This window comes from Silene latifolia, chromosome 3 (assembly GCF_048544455.1).
Source record: "Silene latifolia isolate original U9 population chromosome 3, ASM4854445v1, whole genome shotgun sequence".
Classification (NCBI taxonomy): domain Eukaryota; kingdom Viridiplantae; phylum Streptophyta; class Magnoliopsida; order Caryophyllales; family Caryophyllaceae; genus Silene; species Silene latifolia.
The window spans coordinates 59872038-59888874 of NC_133528.1; the positions used below are offsets into that span (position 1 = coordinate 59872038).

General features: G+C 38.4%; 1 protein-coding gene across 1 annotated transcript; it reads right to left on the minus strand.

The window, feature by feature from the left end:
* Positions 1-9637: 9637 nt before the first annotated feature.
* On the minus strand, positions 9638-13548 carry LOC141647671 (putative E3 ubiquitin-protein ligase LOG2). Its single transcript, XM_074455963.1, has 3 exons — positions 12695-13548; positions 10577-11075; positions 9638-10052 (listed from the first exon to the last, which is right to left on the minus strand). Exons 1-3 carry the CDS (start codon positions 13243-13245, stop codon positions 9924-9926), a joined length of 1179 nt encoding a protein of 392 aa, XP_074312064.1. The 5' UTR covers positions 13246-13548; the 3' UTR covers positions 9638-9923.
* Positions 13549-16837: the final 3289 nt, after the last annotated feature.

Genomic DNA, 16837 nt, shown 5'->3' on the forward strand with positions numbered 1-16837 from the left:
ATCCTGATATCATTACTGGTACATTTTCTATTTTTGATGTTCCTTGTTTGGTACTATTTGATACGGGTGCCTCTTTATCTTTTATTTCAATGAAACTCTCCGATAAATTATCACTTGAATCATCACAAGAAGAAAGCACATCTATATCCTTACCCTCTGGTGATGTCTTTTCCTGTTCTAAAATCTATCCTGAAGTCCCTATTTCTATTGCGGGATCTATATTTCCAGCAAATCTTTTCCAATTTCCGCTTGAAGAATTTGATGTCATTTTGGGCATGGATTGGTTACATACTTATCATGCTCGATTTGAATGTCGGGATCAGAAAATAATTCTTACAAGCCCTTCAGGTCACCGTGTGTCTTATCAAATGGTTAAAAGACAAACCGGTACTAAATTAATTTCTGCTATGATGTTTGTCAATGCGATGAAAAAGGGTCATCAAGCCTTCTTGTGTATGGTGACTCCTTTTGATTCTTCCTCTCTACCTCCTAAAGAGAACATTCCTGTAGTATGTGAATTTCCCGATGTTTTTCCTGATGAGCTACCGGGAATTCCTCCTGAAAGGGAAGTTGAATTTACTATCGATCTCATTCCTGGTACCGGCCCTATTGCTAAAGCTCCTTATAGGCCGGCAAATCCAAATGAAAGAGTCAAGGCTCATTTGGATGATTTGATTGCCAAAGGTTTTATCCGACCAAGCTCTTCACCTTGGGGTGCTCCTGTTCTCTTTGTAAGAAAGAAGGATGGATCTATGCGATTATGCATAGATTATCGTGAGCTTAACCGGGTTACTATCAAGAATAAATATCCTCTTCCTAGAATCGATGATCTTTTCGACCAACTCCGAGGTGCTTCCACTTTTTCTAAAATTGATCTTCGTTCGGGCTATCATCAAATTCAGTCAGAAAGCCGACATTCCTAGAACCGCCTTGACCACGAGATATGGTCATTTCGAGTTTCAAAGTGATGCCATTCGGATTGACCAATGCTCCAAAGAGTATTCATGGATCGGATGAACCGTACTTTCGAGAGAACACCTTGACAAATGCGTTGTAGTGTTCATTGATGACATCCTGATCTATTCTAAATCTGAAGAAGAACATGTCCAACACCTTCGTGCTATTTTAGAGATTCTGCGCCGTGAAAAATGGTATGCTAAATTCTCTAAATGTGAATTCTGGTTACCTAAAGTGACCTTCCTTGGGCATGTCATTTCAAAAGAGGGCGTTATGGTAGATCCTGCCAAAATTGAAGCCGTTGTTGATTGGAAAAGTCAAACCAATGTTTCTGAAATCCATAGTTTCCTTGGCTTGGCGGGTTACTATCGGCGGTTTGTAAAGGATTTTTCAAAGATTGCTAGGCCGATGACTCGATTCTTTGAAGAAAGAGTCTAAATTTGTGTGGTCTGAGGAGTGTGAAAATGCCTTCCAGGAATTGAAAAAGAGGTTGACTACCGCTCCGGTGTTGACCTTACCTGAAGAAGGAGTGGACTTTGATGTATACTGTGATGCTTCTAAGCATGGTATAGGTTGTGTCTTGATGCAAAAAGGGAAAGTCATTGCGTATGCCTCTCGATGACTTAGAGTTCATGAAGTTAACTACCCGACTCATGATCTTGAATTAGCTGCGGTGGTGCATGCTTTGAAGATTTGGAGACACTACCTCATTGGAGTCCATTGCAACATCTACACCGACCACAAGAGCCTGAAATATCTCTTTACCCAAAAAGATCTGAACATGAGACAAAGAAGATGGTTAGAATTGGTGAATGACTATGATGCCGATCTAATTTATCACGAAGGAAAAGCTAATGTGGTGGCTGATGCTCTTAGCAGAAAATCCTGTCATTCTTTGAATTCTTTTCAGGAATTACCTCCTGAACTTGCTTTAGAACTTCAAAAATTAGGAGTAAGCCTTGTTAAAAGGGGCTCTCATCATCTTGATGCCATGTCAGCCGAACCTGACTTCTACCGTGAGATCCGTGCTTGTCTTCCTGATGATCCTACTTTCAAATCCATTCGAGTTAAAATTCAACTTGGGCAAGCTAAGGATTGTAAGATTGATGATGATGGGTATCTTCATTATCATGGTAGAATTTATGTTCCGAGTTCAGCCGATTTGAGAAAAAGAGTTCTTGATGAAGCACACCTCTCTCCTTACTCCATTCATCCGGGAGGTACCAAAATGTACAAAGATTTGAGATTACAATTCTGGTGGCCTAGGATGAAGATTGAAGTTATGGAATATGTCAGTAAATGCCTCACCTGCCAGAAAGTAAAGATAAAGCATCAAAAGCCCGGGGGTTTGCTTCAACCCTTGGATGTTCCTCTTTGGAAATGGGAGTCTATTTCCATGGATTTTGTGATGGCTTTGCCCAGAACTTCCACTGGGAAGAATGCTGTTTGGGTGGTTGTGGACCGATTGACTAAGTGTGCTCGGTTTATTCCTATCAAAGAGACCTGGAGATTAGAAGTTCTAGCTGGTGCCTATGTGAATGAAGTTGTGCGCTATCATGGGGTTCCTAAAGATATAGTTTCAGATCGAGACCCTCGATTTTGTTCTCGGTTCTGGACTGCATTACAAGAGGCCTTGGGTAGTAAACTATTGATGAGCACTGCTTTTCACGCCGCCACTGATGGTCAAACCGAGAGAACGATTCAAACTTTAGAGGATCTTCTTCGTGCATGTGCCTTAGATTTCCAAACTTCTTGGGAGAAATGTTTACCTCTGGTTGAATTCTCTTACAACAACAGCTATCAAGCCTCCATTAAAATGGCACCATATGAAGCTCTGTATGGTAGAAAATGCCGTACTCCAGTTTGTTGGGATCAAACCCAAAATGTTCCAATGTTAGGACCTGATTTGGTGACCGAGTCCATTGAACAAGTTAAAATCATTCGGGAGCGGATGAAGGCCGCTCAGGACCGTCAAAAATCATATGCTGATGTCCGTCGTCGACCACTTTCTTTTGAGGTTGATGATCAAGTATTCCTTAAAGTGTCACCTATGAAAGGGGTGAAACGGTTTGGCGTTAAAGGGAAGCTGAGCCCTAAATATATTGGACCTTTCCTGGTGATTGAAAAGATTGGTCCTGCTGCTTACCGTTTAGAATTGCCCCCAAATCTGAGCAAGGTTCACAATGTCTTCCATGTTTCTCAATTGAGGAAGTACATTAGTGACCCTAGCCATATCATCCAAGAATAGATTCTTGAATTGGAGCCTAACTTGGTGGTTGAAGAAAGGCCAATTCGGATTCTTGAAAAAGCCAACAAGCAACTTAGGAGCAAAGTTGTACCTCTAGTCCGTGTTCTTTGGCGTTGTGGAAATGTCGAAGAAGAGACTTGGGAGACTGAAGCTTCTATGTTAGCTAAATATCCTGAATTATTCTCGTAAGGTATTCCTTTTCTTACTTTTTTTTTCCGAGTTACTAAGCCATGTTTAATCATAATTGGTAAAGATATTATTCTTATTATAGAACTTTAAACTAAAGTTTTGAAAATGCTTTTATGATTTTCAATGGTTTTAACATTAATGAGTGTTAAATCTCGTTGTTGGTGACGTCCCAATAATGGGTTTTCTCATTTATTGGTGTAGAAATATTTTTATATCTTGATATGAATGTGGATGTTCTTGTCTGATCAACGAGAGTATCACCATTTCATTGAATAGATACCTATATTTTTCCTATGATTATATTATTAAGATGTTGTATACTATAAATTCTCCTTCTAAGTTTCGAGGACGAAACTTTTTAAAAGGAGGGGTGATTGTAACACCCCGTAATTTCGGACCGTTAATATATTGCGGAAGTAATTTATTAATCAAGTAAAATTTGATATTGATGTATTTGAAGTAATAATAATTCAAAGAAATATAATTTTATTATATTTTGAAGAAAAGTAATTATTTTGATAGTTTCGAAATGTTTAAAAATAGTTTAAACCGTGTAAAAACTTTTTATTTCAAAATAAGGGCATATCGGGGAAAAATGACAATTCTTTTGAAAATTGGGCAAACGATTTTGGAAATGGGTCGTATGAGTATTCAATTTTCTTGTAATCTCGTGTTTAAGAACTTTGGTCTTGTCGGAATTTGCATTTGACAAGCGGTTCTAATTATTATCGAAACGAGCCAAAACCGACTCGTAAAATCCCGACTAAAACCCGCTCCCTTCCTCCTTTCCTCTCCTATCCCGCGGCACCCCCTCCTTTCCCCTTCCTTTTTCTGATTTTTCTTACCAACTTCATCTTCCTCTATGTTCTAAAACCTTCCAAAACACCATTTTTATACAACTTAAGCTTTTTAAGCCAAATTTCACCATAACTTTCTCATTTCTAGTCGGATTTTCATAAAATTTATATTTCCGGAATCCTCTCTTCGAGATCTACAACCTAGTATGTTTTAATTTCAGTTTTCTTGATGTTGATTTAAGACGAATTTGGGTAATTTCGGTTTTTTTTGTACTTATTATTGTGTTTTTATTGTTTATTTAGGTGAAGAATTGGAAGACGAGTTTGGGGACTCGTATATTGTTGAAGATAGTGGCTAGTTGTGTGTTAGGGTTTGGTATTCAAGGTGCTAATTGCTCATTTTCTAGCTTGAGGTAACATATTTCGAGTTACTCGACGAATAATCGTCACATTCTTTGCTTTTTGTATGTTTTTGTGATTTTTATTTGAGTAATTTGTTTCACATGATAAAATGGGTTGCATGCATGTCTTTTGTTAGTTTAAATTCTCATAATAGTATAGAAATGGAATGGGAACGATTAAGTAATGCTTAAAACGGAGTTAAAATGAACAAAAACGGAAAAATGGAAGAGTGGGGGTGGCGGCCAGCAGGCCCGTGCAGGCCCACGGCAGGCCCGCGGCTGGCCCGGGTCAACCCGTTGCTTGTTTCGCGGTTTTTCATGCTTTGTTCATCATTTTAGGTTCATTAATGTTATAGTTAGAATAAGTATCATATGGTTAAACCTTTGAAATGAATAATGTTAGTAGTAGAGATAATGAGGTTGGTAAAATTATGCTCATATTGATAGTTATCACATGTTAGGATAGATTATAAAATGAAATTGTAATGGATAGGCTCAAAATGAATTTTTTTAGTGATAATTGTAATGTTTTGATGATTGTGCCGAAAACTGAGCCTTAGTCCCTTTGACTGATTCGATGTCAGTCAATTGTGTGATTGGTCAGCCGCAATTTAACCGTGCACTGTCGCGGAGATCGGGGTTGCGGGTAAAAATTCGGTTGGATGAAAATTAATGTGAAAAATGGGTAATTGGCCTTATTCTTGTTTTAGGCCATTTATTAAGTTTTAGTTCACATGTGTTTTTGGTTGAATTTAATAGTTTCTTATATTGTAGAAACGGCCCTAGATTCCCTGAAACCTTTAATATAGTTAATATTGCTAGAAATGGTATTGGTATTAAATACTTTTTGCAGGTTGTTGTGTTTGTCATAGATAGGTCTTTATAGTCTTTGACGAGTGTATGTTCACTGCTTAATAGCCTCTGTGTTCCTGACTTGGTGGGTTTATATCCAAGTTGGGGCATGACCTCGTTACTTATTTTGATAGTAAGTGGTCAGCTTAAGTACTAGCCAACCCTTTGGTGGACTCCTTAGGGTACTCACTTTGTTTTAGAAAAATTGTGGGTCTTGGGTGCGGTGGTGTGTATCCGCATGTCTAGGTCTGCGCAGATTTTAGGCTAGGGTTGTGTTGTGTCTTGGCCATGTTTTGATAGAACCTCTGAGCCAAGATACCGGTTCGATTACCTTCCCTACCTCGTGGTATAGACTCGAGTTACAGAGTGACTATTGACCGTACTAAGAACTTATGCCTGTCTTTGATATATTGCCCTTTCTTGTATGGTGATTTTATGAATTGTAATAGGTGAGATGTAAGCCGGTTACAATTGATAAAGTTTGGATTACTGCTTGTTATATGTTTCACATGATAGTTTAATTTGGTCAGTTTAGTATTCATAGGTTAGAATACTTGTTAGTTAAATTGTTCATCATATTGTTTACATGTTACACTACATGTTACATTAAATATGACATTTCGTGGCTGGGAGGACTCGAAGTTACTCCCCACTGAATTGTGGCTTTCGTGTTTGTATAAAATGCGATTGACAGGTTGATGATGCTTAGTTGGGGTACACGGACGAGCTAGTGAGCAAGAGAACCTTGGACCTAGTTTGGCTATTTTTGTAGTAAACCTTTTAACTTTTGGTTGTGAATATATTTTGAAGGGACATATGTCTCCCTCTTTTTCTTTGGGTTGTATCACTATAATTCCTTGTCTTTAGCATAGTTATGTAAATTAGTTTATTAGCTTTTGCAGGTTTTGGGCACTCCTAAGTTGGAGATGTTTGTGAATGGTTTAGGAAAGTTTTAAAAATTACAGGTTTTGGTCTAGTTGAACCAATTACAAACATATCCTGTCAGTTTTTCTGTAGAATTTACGTATTTATTTAGCGCTATATATAAGGGTGTCACAAGGGATCTAGAAAGGATAATAATCGTTTATGTTAGGAGAGGGAGCTTTTCAGTAAAACTCGCTTATGGAATCTTCCTGGACCTCAATCATGGAAGATTCTGGTGTGGAAAATCATTATTGATTCCCTACCGGTGGGCTATGAATTTGAAAGAAGAAAACTGGATTGGGATTCATCCTGCCCAATGTGTAGGGGGGTGCAACCGTGTATTGAGACAATGGAACATCTTTTCCGAGATTGTGAGATATCTTCAAGAATATGGGCTGGTTCACCTCTTGGCATTAACTCAGCTCAGGGAACTAATATCAAAGTCGGTGAATGGATTATTAATTGGATACATTATATGACCACTATTGAGGATAGTGATGCTCGTATCATCCAATTTTTGGCGATTCTTGTCAGTATCTGGAATATGAGAAATAACTACATTTTCAGAGAAGAGATTTTCATTCCAGCAGTTTTCTTTAGGAAGTATTCCCAACTGGTGGTGTTGACTTTACAAAGCTATCAAGGGGATTCTAATTATCCTAAAAAAGGCAAGCTCTCAAATGAGTTTCACGACGAGGAGAAAGAAATAGATATGATGAGACGGGAAACCTTTCTATGCGATTGGAACTATTGGTACTTGTCAAGTTACACGAATCTGTGTCAACGCCAGCTGGGAGGAATCCTTCACAACAACTTTTGGATGGATTGCCTACAATTCTAGGGGAGAGGTTTGGTTTGAGGGAGCTACTAAGGGCCGGGCAGAGTCACCTCTTCAAGCGGAGGTTATGGGGATTAAAGTGGCATTGGAATGGGCTTACAAGCAGGGTATTCTCCATTTGGAAATCTCTTCTGATTGTCTTCAGTTGCTGACCCAATGGGCAGAACAGGATAACAAGCATCATCAAGTTCGAGGAATTTTCGAGGACATTAATAGTCTTACTTCTGCGTTTCATTGTCTATGTTTTAGTGGAAGAGCTCATGGCCTAGCTAGACGGACTTTGAGATCGCAATAGGAACCTTTCTTTTCGGCTGCAAAAAAAAAATGTATGCTACAATTAGAAAAGAACATGGAGAGACTAATGCCTTTTTCTAGATCAAAGCTTTAATTTTTAAACAAGTAAAATTATGAAACCTGCAATCAAGAGTTTCAAGAGTAAAATTTCTTGGTTATCTTTACCGCAAACATATGGAAAAAAGAAACATACATCGGTTGTACTACCTCAGACAAATAGTAGATACTCCCTCCTATTCACTATGATCTTCCACATTACTTTTTGGGGAGTTTTTAAGAGGAAGGAGATTTGTGGTGGAAAATGGAGAAAAATGAAAATAAGAGAGAGAATGTGGGATCAAAAGTCATAAAAACCACAAATAATAGATTAATAAGGAAAGTGGAAGAAGTTAGTAAATTTGTCATTTTCGGAATTGTGGAAGATCTTAGTGAATAGGAGGGAGTACCATTTAGGCCGACTTTATCCCAAACAGTAGATACCATATAGCATAAGGATCGCAAATTCTCATTATAGACGGACACTATCCGTCTATACGTATAGACGGATACCACTTTCCCTCACAAAATACCCATTTGCCATAAAGTGGGAAGCACATGGGGGGTGCCCCACCTTGTCCCCCTTACCCATTTTATTAGAGGTCTTTACCCGTCTGTTCGCCCCACCCGTCTATACCAAGACATATTGCATAAGGATAGGCACCTTTGACATGTAATCAATGATAGCTAGCTGTGTTCGAGTATTAATACGCTCATAGGCTAGCTAAAAGGACTATGATAATACGCTTCAATATGACATACTTGCATCAATCTCTAATCTCTACGCTTATAGGTGTAAATATCATAAAATGATGATTAAAGTAAATTCCCCTACATTTCTTATGATATACCTTAATTTTTTCTCTCAAGTTAAGCCAAACTACCATTTTACAAGTCCAAAACACGAAACTGAAAAACAGAGTTAATTTGAGGAATAACACAGATAACTGTATACAAAGGTTTTAGAGGTCAACGCAGCTAGCTACTGCATTTTGTGATGGTACCGATAAGAAGGCCGTGCACGATAGCAGTGATACATTTAACACTGTATCATGGGTCACACACTCATGTAGATTATACAATCATAATGGCCAGTTGCAGTGATATAGGGCATCTGAAAGATAGGTACGGGTTCGACTTATGTTTAGCCCTTGTGTCACACCACTCGTAATTGTACGGATATAAAGGGCTGATAGGACAATAGGTACCGGTTTGGCTTATATTAGCCTTAGCGCCGCACTTCACGCGGAATTGTACAAATAAAGGAGTGATAGGACAACCCATATCCAAGCTTCTAGCCTCATTATTAAAAACAAGCCTTGGAGGCAATGGGTCTCAGTCCTAAGAGTGTTAACGAGCCGAGCTGAGCCCGAGCTGGGCCTTGCTCTACTTGTGCTCAAGAACCAAAACTCGAGCTTACCTGAGCTTGAAAAAAATGCGAGCCAAATTCGAGCTCAAATCAAGCCTATATATAATTGTTAGTTTTTAAAAAAATTTCTTCCGATATTTTCAATAACAAGAATCGAAGGTTATATGTACAAATATTTGGCAAATCAGTTAGACATTTGATATGTGTGATACAAAGATATAACTATGCTAAAATATTTTTATAAAATATGAGTAATATCTTACCTAATCACACAAGTTCGAGCTGCTCGTGAGGTTTTCAAGTTGAGCCAGCGTTTGCTCGGCTTGGCTCCTTAAACTCTCGAGCCGAGCCCGAGCACGAGACGAGCTTTGACCGAGCTTTTTTACCGAACTGATCTCGAGTTGCTCGCGAGCTGTCTCGTCTCATTAACACCCTTAGGTCTCACAGTGTACTCCCCTCCACCAACTCCACCCCAATTCGCTACACATCTTAAAATACGAGAGGCAACTTACGATGCAATTTTCAATTGATGCATTATGCATTAGCTTGTTCAAGCTACCTCATTTCCCATTCAAATTCAAAATATAAATCTCCTTAGAAACCAGACTCTTAGCGTTAAGACAGGATTTTACCTGGGAGTAGCGGCATCCACTTGTCGAAAAAATAGTCCGAGCAATTTTTGCCCACCATCAGGAAGTAAGAGATCCCAAAATGTAACAAAGTCACTGTCTATAAGTGAAATCATGCTATTTACTTATATTATGTTAAGCGATCAAGTTTTGCAGAAATATGAGCAGTATAATGCCTGTACATGTTTGCAAATTAAAGCACCGACACCAATATTTTTTTTATGTGTTGCTCTTCTGGGGAGGACAGCAACAAAGACCTCTATGCTAATACAAGTATCCGAAAGCACCGCCAAGAGGCCCAACACCACCAAGAGGCCCAAGAGTAAACCGGTCACCTCTTTTGGGACCCCATAAGATTTTTGAGGAGCCCCACCGGCATACAAGAGAAGTCAAGTGTTGGTTTCTTCCTCGTTTCCATTATTGACCTTAATCTCCAGAAGGCGTTCCACAGGCTGACGGCATATAGGGCACCGGTTAGTCTGAAACCTCAATACCTTAGCACACCCGCTACACATACACTGCCATAGAGTTACACCAAAAGCAGAAGCACTGTCAGCAAACAAAACAAAAAAGCTACAGTTCCAAAATGAATTGAGGCTGGCTTTATATGAACCAGTCATTATAATAAATTTAGATTGAAAGAAAAGCTTTTGGATGACATAATAGCGAAAACAAAGACATACAAGAACTTTGCACATTAATTATCTACAAGATGCACAAGTGCTCAAACAAAACAAGCCTAGATAGAAACGTCTTTCATAGATATTTCCCCCAAGGCCCCAACCCCATTTTAGTAGTTTTTAATCCAGAGCAACAACAACTATACCCAAGTGCCTCACGGGCACCCACAAATGACAGGGTAGGGGAAAGGGTTAGTTTTACGGAACCCCACAACTATCTCCAGTGATCATGCATTGAACGACTGCTACATCATAATAAAAACAAGAGCGGCGATTTTAGTAGGCCATTTTTTTTATGTTCAGATTTAATTAGATAATAAGAACACTTCACACAGCCCGTGTATTTAAGCAGAGATAATTACCATGTGTCGGCAAGGAAGGACAGTTGTGTCTCTGGGCTCCGACAAGCAGATAACACATTCCTTTCCAGGGTCATTGGCATCAAATTCACCCTCCACAGAGTTCCCTATTCCATAGATCTCCTGCAACTCATACCTCATTCCATTAACCCACAGTATCTGCTTAAGCACCTTCAACTTGAATTCCCCTTTGTCTTTTACAAAAATTGCTTGATTAATCTGAGAGTTTGTGCTGCCAGGAACAGTGTTTTCATTGGTAACCGACTCATTAGTAGGTGGACACGCATCAGCCTTCACTGCAAGAGGATATACATCCACATCGCCTTCTCTCAAAAGCTCAGCCTCCTCAAACATAGAAAAGTCAATCCCAGTTCCTTCCGGTTGTCTGAACTTTTGGCCTAGTCCTTGCTCAAAATGTACAACAACTGGAGGTAGTATGCTTTCTTTTGTAGGTGTTAACTGGCAGTCCTCACCTTCCTTTGCGAAAAATATTACAGCAATACTGCAGCCACAAATCAAACAAAGAAATTTATTAGAAGTTCATCAGCATGAAATTAATAGGCAAATAGGCAAAAGGATAAGTCTTTTGGTGTACCCTCCTTTGTTTCACACTTCATGTATGACTTTACAAGATGTTTAAGACATCTGACCATAATTTTGTTTATATTTATATATTGCTTTATTTGATGAAGATATAGTTTCGTAAAAGATTTTAGACAGTAATAATGGTAAATATTTAAGTGACTAAGGAGTAGTAACATATCAAACTTTATTTAACGTATTTACCATCGAAGTTATGATGTATTGACACTTTGATTTTGAAAATCAAAAGAAGATCACTCTGAAACAGAGCGAGCATGTCGCTATATGAAGACTACCAAAAGGTTACGGTAGCATCCGCCTTCTTCAGAGTCTAAAAACTAAACAAGGCTATCAAACTAGTTCACAGAATATCTGAAAAACAAGAGAGGTTTACAATTTTAACAAACATCAGAATAAATTACATGAACTACGAGATTGCATACAAGATGAATAGGACAACGACATGATTACCAATTGTCAACATTGGATGCTTAATTCTACCCAAGCAGCTCAAAACGATAGTTTTATGACTTAGCATATCCATTAAAGAAATTTAATGGAAACAAAAAAAGAACCACCTAATAACGCAACAATCAAAGTTCCCTCTCGTTTACTCGACTCAGTACATCATCGAAGCTCAAATTCCACCACCTCATGGCCAACATGTAAGAGTTACTGATCCCCACTCAATTACTAATAAGATGACCAAGTGTAGGTTTACATAGCTGAAATTTCAGGACCTTTAGTTTTCAAGCTCTTCATAAGAAGAAGTAACGTGTGACCACCAACAACAACAAATATAAAGATACTGCTTGTTCAGCTCAAGAAGCACTTCAGCCAGGTGACTTCCTAATTCCTGGAGTGGAAGACAGTTCAATGTCCTAATTATTTTTTCTCAGCATAACAATGACTGAGCTTCCTACTTCCATCATCATAACTTCTTATATTTATTCATGATCACCAAGACGACATAAAAGAACAAAAGTTAACCATCTCACATTCATATGCGGCACTTACTAAAAGAACTTACATAGCTCCACAAAGAAAAGATACACACGCGCACATAATAATTGAATACATTAACCCTCTGGAAGCAAGAAAAATCGTAAAACGTAATATACGAAAGGCATGACATCATGTAAGCACTCCTGAGCTTCATTTTAGTCCTGAACCCATCTATAACATCATAACTACTGATTTTACACCACCAAACGAACGGCTTCCCTGAGGCAGTGTAGTCATGCAACAGAATGAGCAGTTTAAGATTTTGAATTAGTAATCAAAATCAAATCTAAAAGCCTTCCCCCTCATAATTTAAAAAGTGAAACTTGCGTTGGTCGCTATAAGACCATCAACGACAACACAACAGTCAAATAAGTCCCTAAAATTCAACACAAAACATGCTCAAATAATCAAATTGAACAACTACTATCACATCATCAAACTCGGAAATCACGAAAACAAAGCAAACACCCAATTAGTTAAATTTAAAAATATAATATAATATAATAATAGTAATAAAAGAAAGAAGGAGAATACCTGCCAGCAACAGTAGCATCAAAAGTAAAAGCAACAAGAAACTTGCCAGGATTCTCGTCATCAGGCTCAACCCTAAGCGTCTCCTTCTTAATATTAACATCGTTTCGAATCGTAACCGCTTTCTGATGCTCCACGTAAGGTGCCGGCGCCGGAATCATAGGCCCACACGGATACCTCCCACCCCAATTCCCACCTCCAGCCCCACCTTGGTGATGCTGATCATACGGTGCCGGCAACGGCATCCTCATCCCCATTCCCATTCCTCCCGCCGCACCCACCACCGGCGGAGGTGGCGGCGGAGCCGGATAATAACCCGGATGGTACTGGTAATACCCGCCAACATGACCCGGATTAGCATACGGTGCCGGGTAAGGCGTGGCCGCAGCGAACACGTACCTGTTCGCGGTTGCCTGCGCGGGAGGCGGTGGTTGTTGCGGCGGCAGAGACGGTGGTTGCTGTGGTGGCGGGGGTGGTGGAGGGTGTTGCCGGCGATGACTTCCTTGGCGACGGTGGCGATTGCCGTTTCCGGAGTTGCTACCGACGTTACCCATTAATTATAGGAATTAGATTTAAGGGTTTTGTGTGAAATTAAGAGAGGGAATAATTAATTAAGATGGCATTGCGTAAAGATGCGGCAATGAACTGAGAAATGGGGGAATAAAAGGGTGGAAGTGGAGGGGTATAATAATTGAGATTGTTATGATTGTTAAGTAGGTAGCTTTTTGATATTTGGGGAAGAACTATTTGGTTATTGTAAATGATTTTATTTTATTTTATTTTAAGGTGGAGGGGTATCAATTTAGGTATTTGTTGGTATGTCTTTCGTTGTATCTGTGCTTTTTTGAATGATGTATGGTTAGTTGTGGGAGTGGAGTTGCCTGTAAAGAGATGAATTTTGCTATTTTTGCAAGTGCTCTTTCTGAACATTGTTGGAGGAACTTGCTTTTGTTTTCGCATCACCTAGTTCAATATGTTTTTCTAAGAGGAATTAAAAGGGTTTTTTGTCAAATACAACCTTTAAAAAAAAATCCTCCAAACAGCACCTTTAAAAAAAAGTTTGTAAAACACAATCTTTAATAAATTTTTTGTTGTCAAACGCGACTTTTTGGCTGAAGGACTTAGCATTTTGCAATGGGGTAACTTTCAATCGATGTTTGGGATATCAAACGATGTTGGTTTGAGGTGTTCTTGGACTCGTTGGAAAGGTGGAAATACAAGCTTTCCATAGGTTATCAACACGATGGTCAAAAGTGGCCTTATGTGGGGTCTATTGTTGTGTAAAGTAAGGCTGGTCGGAGAGATTAACAAGTGGTCGGGGGTTTTTAGTGGGTCTTTTAAAGAAGTTATGATGCTTTTTTTGGTCTGAAATTTGGTATGTAGGTAGCGGGGAGTGCAAGGTAGGTCTTAGTTGTATTGTTTGTGGTGGTTGTTGGTTACAAGTGGTGGTTCGAGGGGAGTTAATTTGAAGGTAAAAAACATTCAAAAGAATGTCAAAGTAGGATTTCTTTTTTTGTGGGTCAATTCACTCACCTCAAACCAGCACTTACAACAAATAACCACAAAAAACAACACAATTACGGCCTACCTTACACTCCCCGCTACCTACATACCAATTTTCAGACCAAACAAAGCATCATAACCTCTTTAAAAGACCCACTAAAAATCCCCGACCACCCGCTAATCTCTCCGACCCGCCTTACTTTACACATCAATAGACCCCACATAAGGCCGCATTTGACCATCGTATTGATAACCCCTGGAAATCTTGTATTTCCACCTTTCCAACGAGTCAAAAAACGCCTCAAACCGACATCGTTTGCATCTCAAACATCGACTGAAAGTTACCCCATGACAAAATGTTAAGTCTTTCGGCCAAAAAGTCGTGTTTGACAACAAAAAATTTATTAAAGGTTGTGTTTTACAAACTTTTTTTTTAAAGGTAATGTTTGGAAGAATTTTTTTTTTAAAGGTTGTGTTTGACAACAAAAACCCGAATTAAAACTATGTTTTTTCACAGATCTTTGTTTTAGACGGTCACTTCAATTCAATATCTATCTACCTATATTATTAAAGAAAGCTTTTTTCGAACAATTTTAGAGAATCCAATATTCGCGAATCACTTTCGACCTATGAACTTGTGGACACGGGGGGCCCACGGGGTCGCTTGGGAAAACAAGCGTTTGCATTTGTGGAGTCGCCACCAATTTATTGTGGAAAATTGGAAACCGTTCGAATACTTCGTGTCATGTCAAGACACAAAGTAGTGACATGAACACTAAGAACTCGTTACCCTTAGCATTCTATGTCTAGAATGACTCTCGTGGATGCCAATTAACACGGGTGTTCACAGAGATCTGGAGTAAGGGGTGAGGGTACGTAGTAGGAAGCTCTTTTGATCGAACACCTAATCCTGCCCGCCTCGATAGCGGCCTCTACTAATGATTAGGGAAAACCATCTATACTCGATATGTTGTCGAGTATATGCATGCAATGCAACATCCAATAAATTAATCCTAGCATGTGAAGGTTAACTAAGTCGGTGAACACGTAATTAAACATACATTAGGGTCGAAGTAGGGATTTAATGTTGATTACATGTGGAAGCATACAAACGATAATAAAGATACAATAAAATACAATAATTATAATTACAATAAATTACATTGGTTTGATTGATTTACGTCGAAAATACACTTAAAACGGATAATTTGAGAAAAGAAAGGGAAAATAAATTAAGGGTAAAAAACGAACAGATTAGTAATGATACTACGGGTAATAGCCGATTAATACGTAAGCTAATGAACTAGGTCAAAGCAGAAACGGAAGTTCAGAGGCAGAACTCAACCCGGAACAGGCGCAGCAGAGCTGCGTCCCTTGGAAGAGGCGCAGTGGTCATTGCGTCTGTTCCTGAGGTGAGTTCTGGCTGTGAAGTCGGAACTGTATATCGTTAATATTCATTGGTAATTTAACGATCGATTAATGATATTTGACTCAAGTAGAAGTGATTTAACAGATTTATTACATGCAAATTGGTCATAAAAACGATAAAGAACGGACTCAAATTAATTAGAACGAATTAATTACCAATTTTGGCTAACACAAATTAATTAGGTTTGGTAATACGATTTAATCAGGTTTATTTACACAAATTCAATTAGATTAGGTGACAATGGACAGACGAAAATATACAAAAGATGAATTTCAAAGACTTGATATGGACGAATCGAATCTCTAAAACCCCGATTTGATTTTAATGACGAAAACCCACAAATATTGGATTATTAGGGATTTAAGTCGGAAATTGAAAGTGAGAAGTTACTAATTATATGCTAAAATTATTTTTTTTTGGTGAAATGTGAATTATATTAGAATAATTAATAAGTCGGATTACATAATCACCAGTACATCACTCTATTGAGACACCATCTAACTTAACCAATCATTCTTTCAGCATACTTTACTCTTAATTACTCATTAGACAATCTCATTGAACGTTGCTTTTGCTCTTTTGCCGGATCTCAATACTTTGTAATCCTTCCTTCTCTTTTTGAGAACCTTTAATTCTCCTTTGCATCCTTAAATCCTTGTTCTTAATTTCTGCTTTAATTAGTATTTTTATTGGTTTATGTTATTTCTTTTTAATCATCACTACTAGAATATATGGAAAAAGAACCATTAAAAAGAAACCAGTAAGTGGACGGGATGGTTTCTTTGGTGAAAAAAACCAATCTTCTCATAAAAATGGTGTCTTATGTATGAATGAGTCCCCCAACCTAATACAAGGATAACCAAAGAAACCACATAGCTAGATAGTTGGTTTGTCTCAATTAAATAAGAAAAATAAATAAAAAGGGATTATTACCCTATAAAAAATTGTTCTCGCCGTCTCCGTCTTCAGTTACTCCTTCTACCTCTCCCTCTCAATTCTTTTTACCTTTTACTTTCTCTCAATTTCTTCCTTTCATTGTCAAAATTATCCTTCTTTGATTGCAAATTTCATCAAATACTTGTCGATTGTGATAAAAATTCAATCTTGGTGCAAAAGAATAGAACGTTCGCAGAGTTTTTCGATAAAAAATGACGAATAATCAAGACAATAACAAAAGGGGTTGCATTGATAAGTCTAGAAGTGTTGGATAGAAG